The 21,455-nt window shown below is 43.2% G+C and overlaps 1 protein-coding gene across 2 annotated transcripts in view; it reads right to left on the bottom strand.

The window, feature by feature from the left end:
• The window catches only part of FSTL5 (follistatin like 5), a 913,616-nt gene that overhangs the window by 606,531 nt on the left and 285,630 nt on the right, over window positions 1-21,455 (bottom strand). For both annotated transcript variants that reach the window (XM_068278842.1, XM_068278843.1), the window contains exon 3: window positions 5,277-5,310. In XM_068278842.1, coding sequence (XP_068134943.1) covers window positions 5,277-5,310 — 34 coding nt within the window. The remainder of the gene's footprint in view (window positions 1-5,276; window positions 5,311-21,455) is intronic.

The raw sequence follows: 21,455 nt of genomic DNA, 5'->3' as shown, positions 1-21,455 counted from the left end.
CCATTTTCTTCGATTTTTATCGATCCGGAATGCCAGATATTTTTCTTCAATCCTTCTAAAGATTGTATGGCGTGTTAGATTGTCAATTTATTAATATACACACCCTAGCAATTTTGTCAGAGTTTCCAATCATTTTTATCATAATTGGGGAAAAATTGATTATACGAACGTGGTACATTGGTCATATTTTTGAAATGTTACAATAAGTCAGAAAAATTGAATGCAATTCTTAAATTGAACAGATATTTAAAACATTTTATGGTGTGTGATAGAGACGGTAACTTGTGTGAAATATTTGTTAGTCACAGCGAAGTCAATTTTTATTGGTTTATGTTAGCAGAAGAACATTAGGATATTGACTGTGGTTATACATCTTAAAGCAACTCTTCTGCACAGGATGTCCTGCAAGGGTGAGCTGGATACCTCTGCATTCAGACTGTGTACTGTGGGAGGGACAGGAGCAGTGAGGGGGAACTGCAGCAGCATTATGTGTTTCTGAATGAAGCCAATCCTGACCAATTCTAGAAGATAGAAGATGAGCTTCTATCCGTCCAGTACAAAGCCTGCCTCCTGTTTTTCAACACTACCTTTTGCTTTGATAAGTTGTGAAAGATGTAGGAAATGCTGTAAACAAGCACTACTGATCTACTGACACACACTTCTATCAGACATTCTATTGTATTGCATTTCACAAAATTATTTATATTCTTAAAAGTACACCTGAAGCGAGAACCGCATGGTAGCTGCTTTATTTTTCCTTCTAAGTAATGCCAGTTGCTTTGCAGTCCCGCTGATTTTTTGGCTGCAGTAGCGAGACTTCATTTAGGCCTGGTTCACATAAACGGCCGTACGGATCCGGATCAGGTTCCAGGATCAGGATCCAGGACATCAGGATCAGGTAAAAACTGTCCGTTTTTACAGCCAGTGTGCTGTAAACTGTCAGTTTTCTATTTGTTCCTGTGCAGCTGCAAAACCTTCCATTTCCATTCCGCTGGGCACAACGGTCCAGAAAAATAGGTTCTGCAGCATTTTTTTGTCCGCTGAGCGGAACGGACAACGGATCCGTACAAGCGGATGGATGTGAACAGATCCATTAGTTAAAGAGGAACTTCCACCTAAACAAACATACTGTCATTAAGTTACATTAGTTATGTTAATTAAAATCGATAGGTAATATAATCTCTTACCCTGTTTTAAAAGAACAAGCAAAGCTTTGTGATTTCATGAGGGCAGCCATCTTTTTGGTTGAAAGGAGGTGACAGGGAGCTTGAGACACAGTTCCAACTGTGTCCTGATCACCCTTCCCAGTTGCTAGGCAATGAAAACAACAGCATCAGAAATCCCATTATGCTTTGCACAGCATCAGGGGAAAAAAGCCTGGGCAGTTTTCTTTAGCTTACCTAAAAATGCAGCTAAAAATGAGACTTCTATAAGAAAAACAAAGTTCTGATGCTGTGAAACTATTAAAGAAACACCAAGCCTTTTCAGTTCTGCTGAGTACATTTTTAGTCTGGAGGTTCACTTTAACATTGGATCCGTTCGCATACCGGACCATTTGTACAATATACGTTATGCTTCCGTTATGTTCAATGCTAATGTGAACCAGGCCTTAAAAACATTTCATCTGCACACTTGTTCGGTGTCTGTGGCTTAAAGAGTCAGATGATCAGCAGGACAGCCAGGCACTCTGCATTTTTTAAAATGAAATAAATGTCAGCCTCCATATTATTCTAATTTCAGGTGTACTTTAACAGTAATTTCTATACAGCAGATAATTTTAAAGGGACTCCGAGCAGTGCAGCAACTATGGAAAGATGCATATCATTTTAAAGCTCTCCTTCTCCTCTTTCCAATGATATATAAACTGCCGCCCTACGCCTTTTAGTTTTCGATATTTTCGTGATTGAAATTGCCGCGGCCACAATTTTAATCGCGAAAATAGAGAAAACTAAAAGGCGTAGGGCGACGATTTAGGTGTCGCCAGAAAGAGGAGAAAGACAGCTTTAAAATGATATCCATCTTTCCATGGTTACATTGTAATACACAGGGCGACTTTTTCCTAAAGTCAGCAGCTCCATTCTGGGCACACATTATCACGAGTTCTAGGAGCAATTTCTTTCCTCACACAGCTCTGCCATTGTATTTTAACTACTTACGGACCTCAATGATTGAAATCTACGGTAGTTTTGGTGGCTACCTGGCTGGCAGGGCGTAGATTTCAATCAACCGATGCCACGCATTCTTGCCGCTTTCACTGCTCTCGATGATCTCGCCGCTGTTTCCCTGCCGCATCTCACTCGCTCTGCCATCTTTATAATGTATTTTGTGTGAGCTCATTTTCTTTCTTATTAAACTTTAATTAGAGAGTGTGTTGTTTGGGTTGTTTTGCATGATATTACAGAGCAAAAACCTGTCTTCCTGCATCAACTGATATCACACTAAGGAAGAGTTTAAAATTAGAAATGCTAATGTATATACATCACAGTCAGGGACTTTTTATTTTAATTAAAAGCACACGTACACAGTACTGCACATTTGGAGGTCTCAAAATATGTTAGCTGTACACATTTGGCCTTAGAATCCTACTGAAATATGCTGCATGCGAATCTCATTAAAGGACAACTATTGATTAAAGCAACTTTTTTTAAATACTGTATGTTAGGGCACACATTATCACGAGTTCTAGGAGCAATTTCTTTCCTCACACAGCTCTGCCATTGTATTTTAACTACTTACGGACCTCAATGATTGAAATCTACGGTAGTTTTGGTGGCTACCTGGCTGGCAGGGCGTAGATTTCAATCAACCGATGCCACGCATTCTTGCCGCTTTCACTGCTCTCGATGATCTCGCCGCTGTTTCCCTGCCGCATCTCACTCGCTCTGCCATCTTTATAATGGTGGTAGAGGGAGTAGAGCATTAGTAAAATCAGTGATAGAACAAAGATGAGTGAATATGAGGCCATCAGTGTGAGTTGGAGCAGTGGACCACTGAGACAACCATAGGAGGAGGTGAATGACAGAAGTTTGGTGGTGACAGAGTTATTGGTGTCAACAGGGATGTCCAAATCAGGACAGGAACTGGAGGAGCCATGCAGAGAAGTTATCTAAGAGCACAGAAGAAGGGCCCTGAGGGTGGTAGATAACTGTGATTTGGAGGTTAGAGTGAAAGTATAGTTGGACTGCATGGACTTCAAAGGATGGTAGCGAGAAAGAAGGAATAAGAGTGAGAGGCTTAAAGGAACATTTATCAGAGAGGAGAATGTCCTCACCACCACCATGTTCATTAAAAGATAGGAATATGACTAAACTGGAATCCCCCTCCCCCACCCCCTATGAAATACCCAGGTAGAGCAGCATCTATCTTTTATGCAAAGCTCCTTTGAGTAGCATCTCTCCTTGTCCATATATTGATTTTCCATTTTCAGGCTTCTCTTCCATACTCAGCAATCCCTTTCCCATGTCCAGCCACCTCCTTGTGCAGAAGTCGCCCAAGGTCTGGGCCTTTGCAGCCTTTCCAAAAAATCCAGCCTTGGCAGTGGTTAGACCAGAAGTAGTAGGAAGGATGGTCAGCAAACTGGCAGCAAGATGTATATGTGATCAAAGGCTTGCCCATCTGGTATGCACAGAAAGCTTCTGTAGTACAAATTGTTGAAAAATGTAGTGCTCCCTGAACGTGCATTATCAGAACACACAGTGCATCCTAGCTTTGCTGTCTATGGGGCATCATATTCACAAACCAGTAAAAAATATCCATACTGACCCTTGTCTATTCCTGCAATTGGCAACAAGCACTGAGCCACATACCAATGAAAGAAGATGGCTGGATTTGATGAATCATACTTTCCCTTAAACCATGAAGATGATACTTTGACATGTAAATACCCATCTAAAATTTAGCAGACCACATGCAACCTGTTGAGGCCACAGTTCTCCCTGATGGTGTAGAACTTAAAAGATACACTACATAACACAGACAACTAGCAGAGGTTCGTGAAGTACATGCAGAGTTGTTACATTTAAAGACCAACATGTCAAGAAAAAAAGCTAGAAATAATTACTAGCCTTATCTGTAATATAACAAATAACCAGTGCATATGTGTACCAGATGGTCAAGTCTAGTTATTTTATATTTATTGCCCTATCTGTGGGGCCACCCCTAAATGTAATACCCTTTGCGAACCCATGGACCACAGCCTATCAAGCTTCTCTATCCTCTACTGCCCAGCTCTGAAGTGGGAATTCCTAAACTTGATATATACATTGATATCAACATTAAGGAGAACCTGTACTGAGTAAAATTATTTAAAATAAACACATGAGGTAACTTCAAATTAACATTACATAGTTACCTTGCCATCGGTTCCTCTCAGAAGCGCACCATTTTCTTCTTACAGTGATCCCTTCCAGTTCTGACAACATTTTGTCAGAACTGAAATATATCAGTTGCTGTCAGTTATATATCAGTTGCTGTCAGTTACAGCTGAGAGGAGAACTGATGTGTCCATGTTTCCCTATGGCTCAAGTGGGCAATGTTACAGTTTAACTGTGTGCTGACCAGGAAGCTGTTATGGGGTAATGGCCATTTTCAAAATGGAGGACGGAGAATTCCATTGATCACAGTGGACAAACAGGACGCAGGAGAGGAAGAATAGATTGAAGAGTAGACTACACAGGAGGTAACTATGACCTGTGTATGTTTGTTTTGACTTTTAATTTTCAGTTCAGGTTTTCTTTAATATGAGATGATTTGCCAGGAAGAGATTACTTTGAGGATTTACACTCAGTGATGTAGTTTAGTACCGAGACTATCATAAGACTTTTGTCAATTTTGTTTCTTCTTTCCACATTTGTTTATTTAAAATATCAATGCATCAATTCCGTTACACACAAAAATATTTGATCAGTAGGGATTCTATTTATCAATTCTGTTCACATCTGTATCCAAGTAATATATTTAGCCATGTTTTTAGTTGTGAACTGATTCAAAACATTTGTCTCTTTCTTGCTTACTTTCTTTACTTATGTCAATGGTAATAAAAGTGTTGTTTTCCAACCGTGCCATTGTATTGAGCTGAGTGTTTTCTGGGCACACTGCCTAAAGCTCCGTTAGTTAACCAACATTTGAAGCTGTGAAACACCATGCTAGAATATTTAAACCACTCGAACAGAGATGTAAACCAATTTCTCTTGCTACATCTAAATTAACGTTTTTGATATCCCTTCTTCCATCTGCTCACCAAGCAAAGTAAACAACTTAAAATAAAAATAACCTACCTTTGCTTCTTGTCACTTCATGATTTCTGTCTTGCTGGAATTAAAAAAGAAAAGTACAATGTTAGAGAGGCAGTGTGAATTAAATATATATATATATATATATATATATTTTTTTTTACTTAGAATCAACTGACATAAACCTGTTGTGTTTCTTTTCTTTAACCCACCTTATCCTGTGCAAGGAATTGAATGTGCATCTTCTTAGTTTGGAACACTAGCCATCTACTTCCCATGTAGTAGTAACAAGAGAAGAATGTGTGGAGTTCTACAGCTTCTGTTGTTAACATTTCAGTTGCATTCCTACCTTCTTATGAGTTGTGTGGTGGGAAGGAAGGAGAAATCTCCACCAGTGTAGTCTCAGACATCTCAGAGGTGGGGTCTTTGTACAGCTGTTATTTCTTCTTACCACCACCACCACCACAAGGGTTTATTTTATAGCCACACCAATTTAGGTAGTTGGTCTTTTTGATGCAAAGGTTAAGCCTACAAACCCAATGACGTGACCACTGCTAAGATTACATATTTAGCTTCTTGAGACAGATCTTTTTGTCACAGTGCTCTTCTCCTCATATACTGTGTCATACGCCCAGAGCTGGGTAATGTTGTGTGCTGCGCTCATTATTGGTCAGGGATTCTTTTAAGTTTTTAAACTGCATGGATTATGTTAGAATTATAGTGAGAATAGTATTTAGCTCCCATATGTGATAATAAAGTAACCAAGCATCTCAAGGTGACCCAAATCACTAGGAATGTAAAGGGGGATAAAAGAGACCGAAAAGCCCTCCTACTAATAAGCAATGCTCGGTGAAATTTTCCTTCTTAAAACAGAAGGAAATTTGCAATAATTCAGCTATAAGTGAACATTGGTAGTTACCCACAATGCTCCACTACTGAATATGCAAATTATCCCTTTTAGCCCATGTAAGCAAGGCAAGCATCCAGAACTGCTGATGAATAGCAAGCCTATAGCTTTAAATATTGCACATAATGGAAGACGTTTTGAAATTGAAATTATTTGCACTAAAGGAGGAGGGTTGTCATGTTAGTTCTTTTTTCTGGGGGCTGGGAGATAAAGAGGAATCATATTTAGCACTGGGGGGATTAGGGTAGGTGCAGTGGTTTCCAAGCTTTAATTTTAATGAATACTGAGCAGGAAGTAAAGTAACAATAACTGGTAAAAAGCTGAAGAAACGATTAACCAAAATGTCGTTTCTTTACATTAGACAAAGCATTTTGATTATTACTTTTTTTTTTTTTTTTACTGAATTTAGATTTAGTGACATTCTTAATCCAGTGACACACTTAATAAACAATTATCAAATGCATTATTAAATTCAGCTGGCACAAAAAGGAAAAGGCATGCTTTCCAAGCCCTTAGTCATAGCCAAAGGCTGAAAGATGTCAGCCCTTTGTCTACTGGTGTTGGATTAATTATTATTATTACTATTAGTACTTATATAGCGCTAATATCTTACACAGCGCTGTACTGTGTCCCTAAAGGTAGCCATACACTGGTCAATTTGCCATCAGATTGACCAACAGATAGATCCCACTCTGATAGAATCTGATCAGAGAGGGATCGTATGGCTGCCTTTACTGCAAACAGATTGTGAATCAATTTCAGCATTTCAGCCACCATACTGCCCAATAAAGAAGATTGGTATTAATTACCATATATTCCGGCGTATAAGAATACTGGGTGTATAAGACAACCCCCAACTTTCCCAGTTGAAAATATACATTTTGGGATATACTTGCCATATAAGACTATCCCTCTTGACTCTTGGACATTTGTATACTGTACTGTATGTACTGGTGCTATACTGTATAAATAGGTACAGATACTGGTGCTGTACTGCATGTGGTGCCCAGTATGCCCCAACCAATCACGGCAAGTTATGTACCTTACAAGCAATTGGCTGGTTGTTGTATACAAAGCCTGCTTGGATTGGTCAGCTATCCTTATCTCCAAAGAGATAAAACAAAGGGACACCGAGAGCCCAATATAGTGCAGTATGTACTGGACATTGTGGAATGTTAATAAAGTGAGGTAAATATACTCACAAACATGGGTTACCACTAAGGCAACCACTGTATAGGCAGGTGAGGAGATTAGTCCTGTCCTCACTCAGGATTAAAAGTCACTCCCTGTAGTACAGGAAAGGTAGGGCTTAGCACCCCTCCAGCAGGGGTGGACTTGATATGTAGATAATGGAACAGAGACGATAGCAGGATAAAAACATATGTTAAAAGTTCTAAAAATGCTGTGGAGATAGCGGTGGACTGACCTCCCGAAAGCAGACACGTGACTACTGTTTGACAAGCATCAAAACATTTATTTATAAATACCCCAAAGGTGCACCATTGGGGTATTTATAAATAAATGTTTTGATGCTTGTCAGACAGGAGTCAAGTGTCTGCTTTTGGGAGGTTAGTCCACCGCTACATACACAGCATTTTTAGAACTTTTAACATATGTTTTTATCCTGCTGGCGCCTCTGTTCCATTATCGACATCCTTGTCTCCAAGACTATCAGAGCAGTAGCGCAAACATACCTGTTTCACCTGTCTGGCCTGCCCTTGTATCCTATTACCATACTTACCATTCTTGCTGCTTTCATAAGGTCGCCGCATACAGTGGGGATGTGGCCGTGGACGTTTTCGAGCTTCCCCCATCGTATGCGGCAACCACAGTCCGCAGATTCTCCAGCCCAGCTTGGATGTTTCAGCACCCACCCTATAAGACGACACCCAGCGTATAAGACGATCCCCAACTTTTGAGAAGATTTTACTGGGTTAAAAAGTAGTCTTATACGCCTGAATATACAGTATTGTCTGTAGAAATCCAATAAAACTTAAAGAAAACCCAAAGCAATCCTAAAGCAAAAAAGGATATTTACCTAAGAAGAGAGAAGCCTGTGGATCCTCTAGAGGTTTTTCACGTCCTCCTTTAGACCACGCTTCCTAGGACCCTCTAGAACTTTGCATCCTCCTTCCTCTTCCTGCAAGAGTGTGGCCAAGCTGCACCTGCTTGAGCACCACATCACAGTAGCACGGGACTTACTGCACAGGCACAGTATGGTCAAACATGGCTGAAGAGGAGCACAGCCACTTAACATATCTCATAGGCTCATGTTGGGAGCCTGGAGGATGTAGAAATCTACACAGCACAAAAGTCAGACAGTGCAGTCTGTGCACTTCCGATATCACAAACTAAGCATGTTGCCGAAATGCATACAGCAATGCATATAGTGTCAACGAGGCCTTACTCTGACATGCTCCTTTATGTAAACCCCTTCCTGACACCTATCCCAAACTACCCTCAAAATGATAACCACTAGCTGATCCCCAACCAAGACCTCCCTCCCCAACCATTAACCTCTTCCTGATGCCTAAATCCCCCCCCCCCTTTGCTGATGGTAGCTTCTTCCTGATGCCTACACCTAACTTCCTAGGTGAGGGGCCTGACTTGCTCCTGGGACTGAAACACAGCTGCTCTAGAGATTTATAGGAGATGTATTGCCGCTATTAGGCTCCATGTACACCATGGAAATTGGGTTGGGATGCTATGCGGTTCTGTTGCAATGCAACTATACAGTGAGGCATACAGTAAATGCACCGATTGCCCTGTAAATGCACTGTATGCTGTTCATTATCCCAATGAAACGTGCCACAATTAATGTGATAGCCCCCAAAGGAATATCCTTGCATAGTTTTTTGATGCGATGATATTGTGAGCTGTGATTTGACACAACAGACACAGTGTGAAACCTCTACGCCAGATTTTTTTAGCTTACAGGAGATTTTTTTTAGCTTACAGGCTTATTTTTAAAGGTAACAAAAACACAAGAAGAATAACTTAACCACTTAACGATCGCCCACTGCACAGGGGCGGTAGGAAAGTGGATGCTGCAAGGACCAGCTCATGCACAGAGGCGGCGGTCCTTGTACGAGCATGGGCGGAGCGATCCTCCGCCGGGGATCGATGGCCGGGGATTTAGCTTCCAGCCCGCCGGCCAATTAGCAGCACCGGCGGGTGGAGGAATACAGAAATGCGCATAATTAAAGTGTATAAAGCACTTTTTTTAGGTAAACAAAGTGCTTTATACACGCTTCCTCCTCGCCTCGTGGTCTCATTGTTCCAGAGACCACCAGCGAAGAGGAAGCACTAGTAAGTATGCACCACACATTTTTTTTTCATACAGCCCCCCTGATCTCCCACCCCAGCCTTCAGACCCCCCCTGATCACCCCAGCAGACCCCTGCCAGCACCCTTGCATCCCTCTAAACCCCCCCCCCCACCTGTCACTAACTATCGACGCTATCCCCTATATTAGGTCCCTAACTGCCTCCTAATCACCCCTGATCCCCCCCTACCTTTAGATCACCCCCAGACCCCATCCCAGACTACCCCCCTGTATACTGTATACATCTGTATACAGCTAGCTTACCCCCTGATCCCCCTCTGATCCCCCTTTGATCACCTGTCTATTACCTGTCCATCACCCCTCAGCACCCCCACCAATCAGAGCAGACCTTAACTGCCCCGCAGGGGCAACCGATCACTTGCCCAGACCCTCGATTGCCCTCAGACGCCCCTCCTGATTTCATCCCCTGCGCATTGATTACATCTGTCCTCCCCAGCAATCACTAACTGATCTTTGATCAGTAACCCCCTGTGTCTGCCTCTCATCAGATCAGGACTCAGTCTGCCCCGTGCGGGCTCCTGATCAACCCCCCACCCCCTCAAATCGCCCTCAGACCCGCCCCTAATCACCTTCCGAATGCCTTGTATTTGACTGTGCTGTGATTGTATTTGATTGTGCTGCAATTATATTCGATTGTGCTGCAATTGTATTTGATTGTCCCGTGATCTGCTTCGATTGTCCCGTGATTGTTTGATTGCTTCTGAGACCCCACTTCCCACCACCCCCAACCCCACCCTCCCCCCACCACCTCCAACCACCACCTTCCGAGTGCATCAGATTTTTCTTGTGCTGTGATTGGATTCGATTGTGCTGTAATTGTATTTGATTGTCCCATGATTGGCTTTGATTGTCCCGTGATTGTTTGATTGCCTCTGATACCCCACTTCCCACCAACCCCACCACCCCCCACCACCACCCCCACCCCCCATCACCTTTCGAGTGCATCAGATTTTATTGTGCTGTGATTGGATTTGATTGTGCTGTAATTGTATTTGATTGTCCCGTGATTGTTTGATTGCCTCTAAAACCCCACTTCCCCTCCAACCCCAACCCCCCACCCCCCATCACCTTCCGAGTGCATCAGATTTGATTGTGCGGTGATTGGATTCGATTGTGCTGTAATTGTATTTGATTGTCCCGTGATTGGATTTGATTGTCCCGTGGTTGTTTGATTGCCTCTGAGACCCCACTCGCCACCACCCCCAAACCCCCACCCCAGATCATCCCCCTGTTACTATCCTAGTGATCTAAAAACAGTGATCAGTGAAAACTGACACTTTTTTAATATCACTAGTGTTAGCAGTTAGGCCAGTTAGCTAGGCCCCTTTGTTAGGGTCAGTTAGTGCCCAGCCCACTGCACCACATTCACAGATTAGTCGCCGATGAGCGTCATCACTGTCGCTAATCAGCATTGGTACTATATAGTATCTAGTGATCATTCCTGATCGCAGACAGATCTATTGCAGTACATTAGGGTCACCTTAGTGTAGGCTCCACTAAAAACGCAGTGTTTACCCGATCAGGCCTGATCGTGCGCCTGCACTTGCATTCAGCCGCCCCACTGTAGTGACAGATTTTTTTTCTGATCACTGCAAAAACACTGTACACTAGCTGTGGCGCTGTAAAGATCAGTTTTGATTTTTTTTTTTTATCAAAACTCAGTGACCACAGCTTTCTACCTCTCAAATACTCCCTTTTGCTAGGTAGGTGCTCTTTTTTTCTGGGTAGTCTCGGAGGAAAACCCCATAAATTTAGCAGTCCACAATGGCAAGAAGGGGGATTTCCGATGAGAAGGTATACAGGTACATGGACGGATGAGAGCGTTTGGGGAGACTCAGCCGACTAATCATCCGGGTCCGAATTTGAACCTGTGGAAAGCAGTGGTTCTCTGACCGAAAGTGATGACGAGGTTTTGGTCCCGGCTAGAGCCAGGCGTACCAGACCCCATGTTGTTAGACCGCAGGTGGCATTCCTATACTGTCCTAGCATTTTAGGGCCCTAAACCGTGAGGAGTCGCCTGGAAACCAAATGCCGCAAAATGACCCTTGAAATCCTAAAGGTACTCATTGGACTTTGGGCCCCTTAGCGCAGTTAGGGTGCAAAAAAGTGCCACACATGTGGTATCGCCGTACTCGGGAGAAGTAGTACAATGTGTTTTTTGGGGTGTATTTTTACACATACCCATGCTGGGTGGGAGAAATATCTCTGTAAATCGACAATTGTGTGTAAAAAAATCAATAAAATTGTCATTTACAGAGATATTTCTCCCACCCAGCATGAGTATATGTACAAATACACCACAAAACACATTATACTACTTTTTCCGAGTACGACAATACCACATGTGTGGCACTTTTTTGCACCCTAACTGCGCTAAGGGGCCCAAAGTCCAATGAGTACCTTTAGGATTTCAAGGGTCATTTTGCGGCATTTGGTTTCCAGACTACTCCTCACGGTTTAGGGCCCTTAAATGCCAGGGCAGTATAGGAACGCCACCTGCGGTCTAACAACATGGGGTCTGGTACGCCTGGCTCTAGCCGGGACCAAAACCTCGTCATCACTTTCGGTCAGAGAACCACTGCTTTCCACAGGTTCAAATTTGGACTCGGATGATTAGTCGGCTGAGTCTTCCCAAACGCTCTCATTTACAGAGAAATTTCTCCCACCCAGCATGAGTATATGTACAAATACACCACAAAACACATTATACTACTTCTCCCGAGTACAGCGATACCACATGTGTGGCACCTTTTTGCACCCTAACTGCGCTAAGGGACCCAAAGTCCAATGAGTACCTTTAGGATTTCACAGGTCATTTTGCGGCATTTGATTTCCAGACTACTCCTCACAGTTTAGGGCCCCTAAAATGCCAGGGCAGTATAGGAACCCTACAAATGACCCCATTTTAGAAAGAAGACACCCTAAGGTATTCTGTTAGGACTATGGTGAGTTCATAGAAGTGACACTTTGTGAAAAAAAAAAATCAATTTCCGCTAACTTGTGACAAAAAATAAAATCTTCTAAGAACTCACCGTACTCCTAACAAAATACCTTGGGGTGTCTTCTTTCTAAAATGGGGTCATTTGTGGGGTTCCTATACTGCCCTGGCATTTTAGGGGCCCTAAACCGTGAGGAGTAGTCTGGAAACCAAATGCCGCAAAATGACCCTTGAAATCCTAAAGGTACTCATTGGACTTTGGGCCCCTTAGCACAGTTAGGGTGCAAAAAAGTGCCACACATGTGGTATTGCCATACTCGGAAGAAGTAGTATAAAGTATTTTGGGGTGTATTTTTACACATACCCATCCTGGGTGGGAGAAATATCTCAGTAAATGGACAATTGTGTGTAAACAAAAATCAAAAGATTGTCATTTACAGAGATATTTCTCCCACCCAGCATGGATATGTGTACAAATACACCCCAAAACACATTATACTACTTCTCTTGAGTACGGCAATACCACATGTGTGGCACTTTTTTGCAGCCTAACTGCGCTAAGGGGCCCAAAGTCCAATGAGCACCTTTAGGCTTTACAGTGGTGCTTACAAATTAGCACCCCCAAAATGCGAGGACAGTAAACACACCCCACAAATGACCCCATTTTGGAAAGTAGACACTTCAAGGTATTCAGAGAGGGGCATGGTGAGTCCATGGCAGATTTCATTTTTTTTTGGTCACAAGTTAGCAGAAATGGAAACTTTTTTTTTCTTGTCACAAAGTGTCATTTTCCGCTAACTTGTGACAAAAAATAATATCTTCTATGACCTCACTATTCTCAGTGAATACTTTGGGATGTCTTCTTTCCAAAATGGGGTCATTTGGGTGGTATTTATACTATCCTGGAATTCTAGCCCCTTTGAAACATGACAGGTGGTCAGAAAAGTCAGAGATGCTTAAAAATGGGAAAATTTACTTTTTGCACCATAGTTTGTAAACGCTATAACTTTTACCCAAACCAATAAATATAGGCTGAATGTTTTTGTTTTTTTTTATTAAAAACATGTTTGTCCACATTTTTCGTGCTGCATGTATACAGAAATGTTACTTTATTTGAAAAAGGTCAGCACAGAAAGTTAAAAAAATCATTTTTTTTGACAAAATTCATGTCTTTTTTGATAAATATAATAATAACTAAAACTCGCAGAAGCAATCAAATAGCACCAAAAGAAAGCTGTATTAGTGACAAGAAAAGGAGGTAAAATTCATTTAGATAGTAGGTTGTATGACCGAGCAATAAACCGTAAAAGCTGAAGTGATCTGAATGGAAAAAAAGGGCCTGGTCCTTAAGGGGGGTAAAGCCTGCGGTCCTCAAGTGGTTAAATATGTATCCGTCATAGCACAAAGATTGTCCATGAGCATTAATTTACCAACACCACATACATCCTTTTCCTCGCACCTTCATCAGTCAAGTATTATTGCTGCTTGAATAAGTTGCAGACGAGAAAGCCTTTTAAACCTTTTAAGATTTTTATATGTGTGCATCTGAGTGTGTAGGAGATTCTCTGCACTGCTGAGTCTCTCGTACTCACAAAGTCTGCTCTATATATATCTACAACCTTGCTGAAGACAATGTACATTTTTATCAATTACCCACTGTAATAGTATTTATCATACACACTGTACATAAAAGGCAATTCAAGTCATAATATTTCCAGTAGGATCTCATAAAAACAAGTGCCTAAAGGGAGCAGTGTGAGTGCATTTATGCCGCATTCAGAACACTTCTGCTGTATGAGATTTCCGTTCAGCACAACTGATTAATGCAAATAGTCATTCGTCAAAGTACATGTACCATTTAGAGTCACATCAACACTACTGAGACTGCATTTAGGTGCTTCTTTCCCAGCTGGGATAATATCAAGGCACAGCCCAAATCCTACTTTTTATATGCAATAGGCATATGCGAGAGGGCGCCATTACCTAGCTTATCTGAAAATTGCCCTAAAATCTCAGATAACAGCCAAATAGTTACTGTAATAGAGGATCGTTATGAAATGATCGCGTGTACCTACAATCTTCTGCAAGTGACAGCAAAAGCCATAGCCTGGCTTGATCATCGGCTGTTAGTTGCAGATGACTGAGGGTAAGCACGACTATTACGCTGTTTTGCTTTGGCAGCCTTTAAAATTAGCGCATGTTAATTCATCCAGGAAAGTAGCTTCAAGGCGCAGGAGACGTTAAGATGATTTCCAGTTGTGTAATAAGCACATTGGAAATTGCCTGTGTCATTTGGGCCACAATCAGCAAAAGAAACACTTGCCTTTTCTAAAGACTGGCAGGAGCGAGTTTGCAGCCAACGCTCGTATGCAACGTCAACAAACACATTATAGTTAGCAAATGCGAGGGTAAATACTTAATCGCTCTTGCAAATAATGTAACATTGGAAGAAAACAAATAGCATTTATTTTTCATTTGGAGAGAACAAACAAATCCGAGAGAGGGTTTGGCTAACAAAAAAAAAAAACACGACTAAATGAGTAACTGAATAGTCAGGTCAAGGTTATGAGGACAGATTATAGTTGATGCTCTGGATATATTTAGCTATGAACAAAGAAGATTACGTTGCTGTGTGATAACAGTGTTTGGGATTTTACAGGAAGCTGTCACAGCAAATCACCAGTTGTTTTGTTTTACATGTGTTAGATGCAAACGGAAAAATAAGTACTGTGCATAAAGAGGAACTGTCGCGAAAATCTTAAAATTTAAAACACATACTAATAAGTACATTTCTCCCAGAGTAAAACGACCCAGCAATTACTTTTCTCCTATGTTGCTGTCACTTAAAATAGGTATTAAAAATCTGACATTACCGACAGGTTTTGGGCTAGTCCATCTCCTCATGGGGGATTCTCAGCATGGCCTTTATTCTTTATAAAGACATTTTCTAAAATGATTAATACAAAGATGTTGGCCAGCCTCCCTGCTTGCTGCACACTATTTTGGCAGTTGGACTAAGTGCTTTTAAAAATAAAGAAAACCCTGAGAACCCCCTATGAGAAGATGGGCTAGTCCAAAATCTGTCGGTAATGTCAAATTTCTACTACCTACTGTAAGTGACAGCAACATGGGAGAAAAGTAATTTGTGGCTCATTTTACTCTGGAAGAAATGTACTTCTTATTTGTGTGTGTTTTAAATTTTAGGATTTTCGTGACAGGTACTCTTTAAAGTGAACTTGTGTCCAAATCTGGGAGTAAAGCAAAGTGGTGAAAGAAATATACATGCTGTTATTTTATAAATGACACAGTGGCTAAGAGGGTAGCACTCTCCATCAGTAGCGTTAGGATCTTAAGTCTGAGTCTCAGCTAGAATACTATATGCATCAACCAGGGGCATAACTACAGGGGACAAGCTGCTCCTGCAACCGCAGGGGGGTCCAGAGCTGTGAGAGGGCCTCAACTACTAACCTTCCCTCCCTCCAATAAAGGGGTTCATCCTCCAGATCAGGTGTTTTTGTTTAGGGGTTTGAAAATTATGATGACCACACATGTTTTATGACCCTTGCAAGCTGAGCTCCCTGCCTATGAGGGCCACCGAGCTTAGGCAAGGGAAAAGGGTGTGAATATCCAAGAGGACCCATCAAAGTTTTGCTGGGGGGCCCCATGATTCGTAGTTATGCGCCTGGCACCAACTCTGAATGTTCGATACATGTATACACAGGTTTTCCCCAAAAAATATTGGTGTGTTCATTGGCTTGGGAATCTAATTAACTAAAATTTAGACTATGAAAGGGTTCATATAATTAACACCTCTGAGGAGCAATTAGTGATATAAATTGTTCAAGGCATTCCATAAAGAGATAGGCCTCAATTCACTAACATTTATCAAACACTTTATCGAACGTTTGATAATTTACCTCATGGGTAAAATCTAATTTTGAATTCACTAAGGTGTTATAGATTTATTGGATGTTTTATTGATAAAACGTTCAATAAATCTATAACATCTTAGTGAATTCAAAATTAGATTTTACCCATGAGGTAAATTATCAAACATTTGATAAAGTGTTTGATAAAGCTTAGTGAATTGAGGCCATAGTGAACTGTAACTGAGAATAAATGCCTAATAATAAAGCGCGAGATGCAACCCAGTGTATGGCATGTGTGATAGGTATTTATCAGGGATGAGCAGAAACTACGCCAGTGCGAATTTACGCATCGTAGTTCACATCTACGCATCGTAGTTCGTAGGTGAAGTTTCAAAAGTACGCTTATGAATTTATGTGTAGCGAAGTGCCGTTACGCGTAGCTTACGCCCACTATGCGTAGTTAGTCAACATGTGTATTGCGTAGTGAAGCCTTACTCGCGTCTAATTTTCCGCATGCGATTGTATGCTTACAAATTTACGCATTGGAAAGGGGATTGCACGCATAGAAGAGTTCCCGATATACACATTTAACGAGGAAATAATGCGTAAAATTTTCTGCATACGGGCATAAGCATCCGCATACACTATGCTTCGCACTACGCGTAAATGCGTATTTTAACGTATTAGTGTACGAAATGCATATAAAGCGAATATTTGATTTCGAAACCGTAGTTTGGCGAAGTGTAATTGCGAATAACTATGCGTAGTTCCAGCGTAGTGAAGTTGGCTGGCTACGACCATCCCTGGTATTTATGCTTGTTGTTCATAGCTGCAGTGAACAGGGGATGTAGAGATTGCAATTACATCAGAGCCCCTGCACCTGAGAGGCCCCAAACAGGTGCCTTCTCCAGTTGCTGCTTTAGCTCTTTATTAATGTTGTCATGGTAATGATCACTGACAAACCATTCCTTTTCCTCCTCTTACACACAGTGGATGTCCATAACATGCAGGTTTTGGGGGTTTGTATGATGCATTTATTTCATTGCTGGAGGGTGGGGAGCAGTGTGAAATGTACACTGGGGCCCATGTCATAGCAGCCAGTTCAATTTTTTCATTTTGTTGATAAATAAATACTGTAAAATGATTGCTGGAGGTAGGATAAACATTTTAGGGGAACCATTGGTCATTCTCACATGCAGTAAGGCTAGGTTGACACTGAGGAATTGTGTTGCATATCCTGAAAAATAGGAGTGAACACAGGGTAAAAGCCACATTGCATGTTACGCATACCATGCAGTGCATCCAGTGAAACATAGAGTTTATGTAAAGTGTATTTACTGTAGCTGTAAACACACACATGTTGTTCAGTGCATGCCTTGTATTACTCTAATGGATTCCACCGCACTGTTAACGCACTGATGTGAATTTCCCATTACAATATAATTGCATAACTATGCGATTATATTGTCTGGCGTGATGCACCACTATGTGGAAGTGTGAATGTAGCCTTACAGGGAGGTTGACCTCCAGTGCACAAGGCCGAGGTCCTCACACATTTTTTGCACAGCTTAAATTAACTGATGAGACTGAATCAGGAACGGTGTGGTCCATCAGGTAGAACACATTCTTCATTTCTCAGTCCATCCTAAACACTGGCATGCATATGGCCCTCAAGCACTGGATTCTCGACACCTTTGTCTAAAGGTGGCCACACACCATACAATTTTCATGCAATCTAACTGTACAATTTTTATACAATCTAAAGGTGGCCATTCATGGTACAATTTTTCATTTTTTTTCGATTAGATAATTTAGTTTGATTATTCCGTTAGATGGAATATAAAGATTTTTCCAGCATGTCGGATCTAATTTTTCTCGAAAAAAAACGGGATAATCGTTCGAATTTCTTGATTGAAAAAAAAAATATTTTCAACTTTCATTCGATTTGAACGGGATAATCGAGCATTTTCATTGTACCATGTATGGCCACCATTACCAACAAACATGTAGTGTAACAGAACTTGGTGATTGATTGTACAGCCAGATTGCATGAAAATGGTATGGCGTGTGGCCACCTTAGGAAGATAAATGCAGGGGAAACATTTCCTTCATACACGTTCCCCAGGCAGATATTTAAAATATGAATTAAGGTGGCCACACAATATGCAATCTGACTGTACATTTGTTATACAAACTTACCAACATCCATGTAGTATAACAACAATAGATCCACTGTGACTTGGATATATTTTCAGTTAGTCTCTTATACTACATGAAAGTTGTAAAATTAGTGATTGATTATACAGTTAGATTGTATGGTGTGTGGCCACCTTAACCTTTTCGGGACCATGTGCATGAGATCCTACGCCGCACTTGTGGCTGTTCTAGCCTGATGCGGCGTAGGATCTACGCCGGCCCGCAATTTCCCGACGCGATCGTGCGCACCCGGAGGGGGAGATTAAGCTGTCATATGACAGCCGACATCTCCCCTGAGTGATCAGCAGCCATCGCGTATGGCTGCTGATCACACGATCACTACGATCGCCGTCGGATCGTAGTGATCTGTTTGACAGCTGCGGCGGCACGGCGGCAGGGGGGGAAAGAAGAGGATCCACTCACCTCCCTGCCGTTCCAGCGACGATCGGCGCCCCCCTCCGCTCTGGCCGGCATAACGGAGATGCCGGCCGGAGAAGAGGGTCCCGTGCGGCTCATCGCTGGAGCCTGGAAGGTAAGTGAAGGCTGCTGGCAGAAGGGGGGGCCCAGGCCACCAAGGAGGGACACAATGCCAGGCAGCCACACACGGGATCCGGCCGCCTGACCCCCCCAAACGTGCGCACCCCCTTCCCGCGCAAAATGCCTGGTCCTTAAGGGGGGGTAGGTGGCCGGTCCCGAAAAGGTTAAGAAATCCACATGGCACAAGAGGAAATAGGTCGCTTTTAAAATCCTCGTCCTGACTTAACACATCTGTATGCATATTTGTACTTATTAAGCATATTTTGACATATGTTAAATACATATAGTCCTTAGATTAAACATATTGTGTTAACCACTTCCCGACCGCCGTATATACAATTGGCGGCCGGGAAGTGGACCCCGCAAGGACCGCCGTATTGACAAATGTCGGCGGTCCTTGTAGGGGCATGGGCGGAGCGATCGCGTCATCAGTGACGCGATCCTCCGCCTCCGCCTGGCGCCGCTCACCCGCCGCAACATCCCGCCGGCCATACGGAAGTGCCGGCGGGATGTTAACCCGACGATCGCCGCATACAAAGTGTATAATACACTTTGTAATGTTTACAAAGTGTATTATACAGGCTGCCTCCTGCCCTGGTGGTCCCAGTGTCCGAGGGACCACCAGGGCAGGCTGCAGCCACCCTAGTCTGCACCAAGCACACTGATTTCCCCCCCCCTGCCCCAGATCGCCCACAGCACCCATCAGACCCCCCCCCCTGCCCACCCCCCAGACCCCTGTTTGCACCCAATCACCCCCCTAATCACCCATCAATCACTCCCTGTCACTATCTGTCAACGCTATTTTTTTTATCCCCCCCTGCCCCCTGCTCCCTCCTGATCACCCCCCCCCACCCCTCAGATACTCCCCAGACCCAGCCCCAGACCCCCCCACTCCATGTACTGTATGCATCTATCCCCCCTGATCACCTGTCAATCACCTGTCAATCACCTGTCAATCACCCATCAATCACCCCCTGTCACTGCCACCCATCAATCAGCCCCTAACCTGCCCCTTGCGGGCAATCTGATCACCCACCCACACCAATAGATCGCCCGCATATCCGACATCAGATCACCACCCAAGCTACATCTATTCTCTCCTCTAAACACCCACTAATTACCCATCAATCACCCATCAATCACCCCCTATCACCACCTGTCACTGTTACCCATCAGATCAGACCCTAATCTGCCCCTTGCGGGCACCCAATCACCCGCCTACACGCTCAGATTGCCCTCAGACCCCCCCTTATCAATTCGCCAGGGCATTATTTACATCTGTCCTTCCCTGTAATAACCCACTGATCACCTGTCAATCACCCATCAATCACCCCCTGTCACTGCCACCCATCAATCACCCCCTGTCACTGCCACCCATCAATCAGCCCCTAACCTGCCCCTTGCGGGCAATCTGATCACCCACCCACACCAATAGATCGCCCGCAGATCCGACATCAGATCACCACCCAAGCGCAGCGTTTACATCTATTCTCTCCTCTAAACACCCACTAATTACCCATCAATCACCCATCAATCACCCCCTATCACCACCTGTCACTGTTACTCATCAGATCAGACCCTAATCTGCCCCTTGCGGGCACCCAATCACCCGCCTACACGCTCAGATTGCCCTCAGACCCCCCCTTATCAATTCGCCAGGGCATTATTTACAACTGTCCTTCCCTGTAATAACCCACTGATCACCTGTCAATCACCCATCAATTACCCCCTGTCACTGCCACCCATCAATCACCCCCTGTCACTGCCACCCATCAATCAGCCCCTAACCTGCCCCTTGCGGGCAATCTGATCACCCACCCACACCAATAGATCGCCCGCAGATCCGACATCAGATCACCTCCCAAGTGCAGTGTTTACATCTCTTCTCTCCTCTAAACACCCACTAATTACCCATCAATCACCCATCAATCACCCCCTATCACCACCTGTCACTGTTACCCATCAGATCAGACCCTAATCTGCCCCTTGCGGGCACCCAATCACCCGCCTATACGCTCAGATTGCCCTCAGACCCCCCCTTATCAATTCGCCAGTGCAATATTTACATCTGTTCTCCCCTGTAATAACCCACTGATTACCTGTCAATCACCTGTCAATTACCTATCAATCACCCTCAATCACCCATCAATCACCCCCTGTCACTGCCACCCATCAATCACCCCCTGTCACTGCCACCCATCAATCACCCCCTGTCACTGCCACCCATCAATCACCCTCTGTCACTGCCACCCATCAATCAGCCCCTAACCTGCCCCTTGCGGGCAATCTGATCACCCACCCACACCAATAGATCGCCCGCAGATCCGACGTCCGATCACCTCCCAAGTGCAGTGTTTACATCTGTTCTCTACCCTAAACACCCACTAATTACCCATCAATCACCCCCTGTCACTGCTACCTATCAGATTAGA

Source organism: Hyperolius riggenbachi, chromosome 1 (assembly GCF_040937935.1).
Source record: "Hyperolius riggenbachi isolate aHypRig1 chromosome 1, aHypRig1.pri, whole genome shotgun sequence".
Classification (NCBI taxonomy): domain Eukaryota; kingdom Metazoa; phylum Chordata; class Amphibia; order Anura; family Hyperoliidae; genus Hyperolius; species Hyperolius riggenbachi.
The sequence above is the reverse complement of the archived record's forward strand: the minus strand, read 5'-3'. Positions and strand labels throughout refer to the sequence as shown.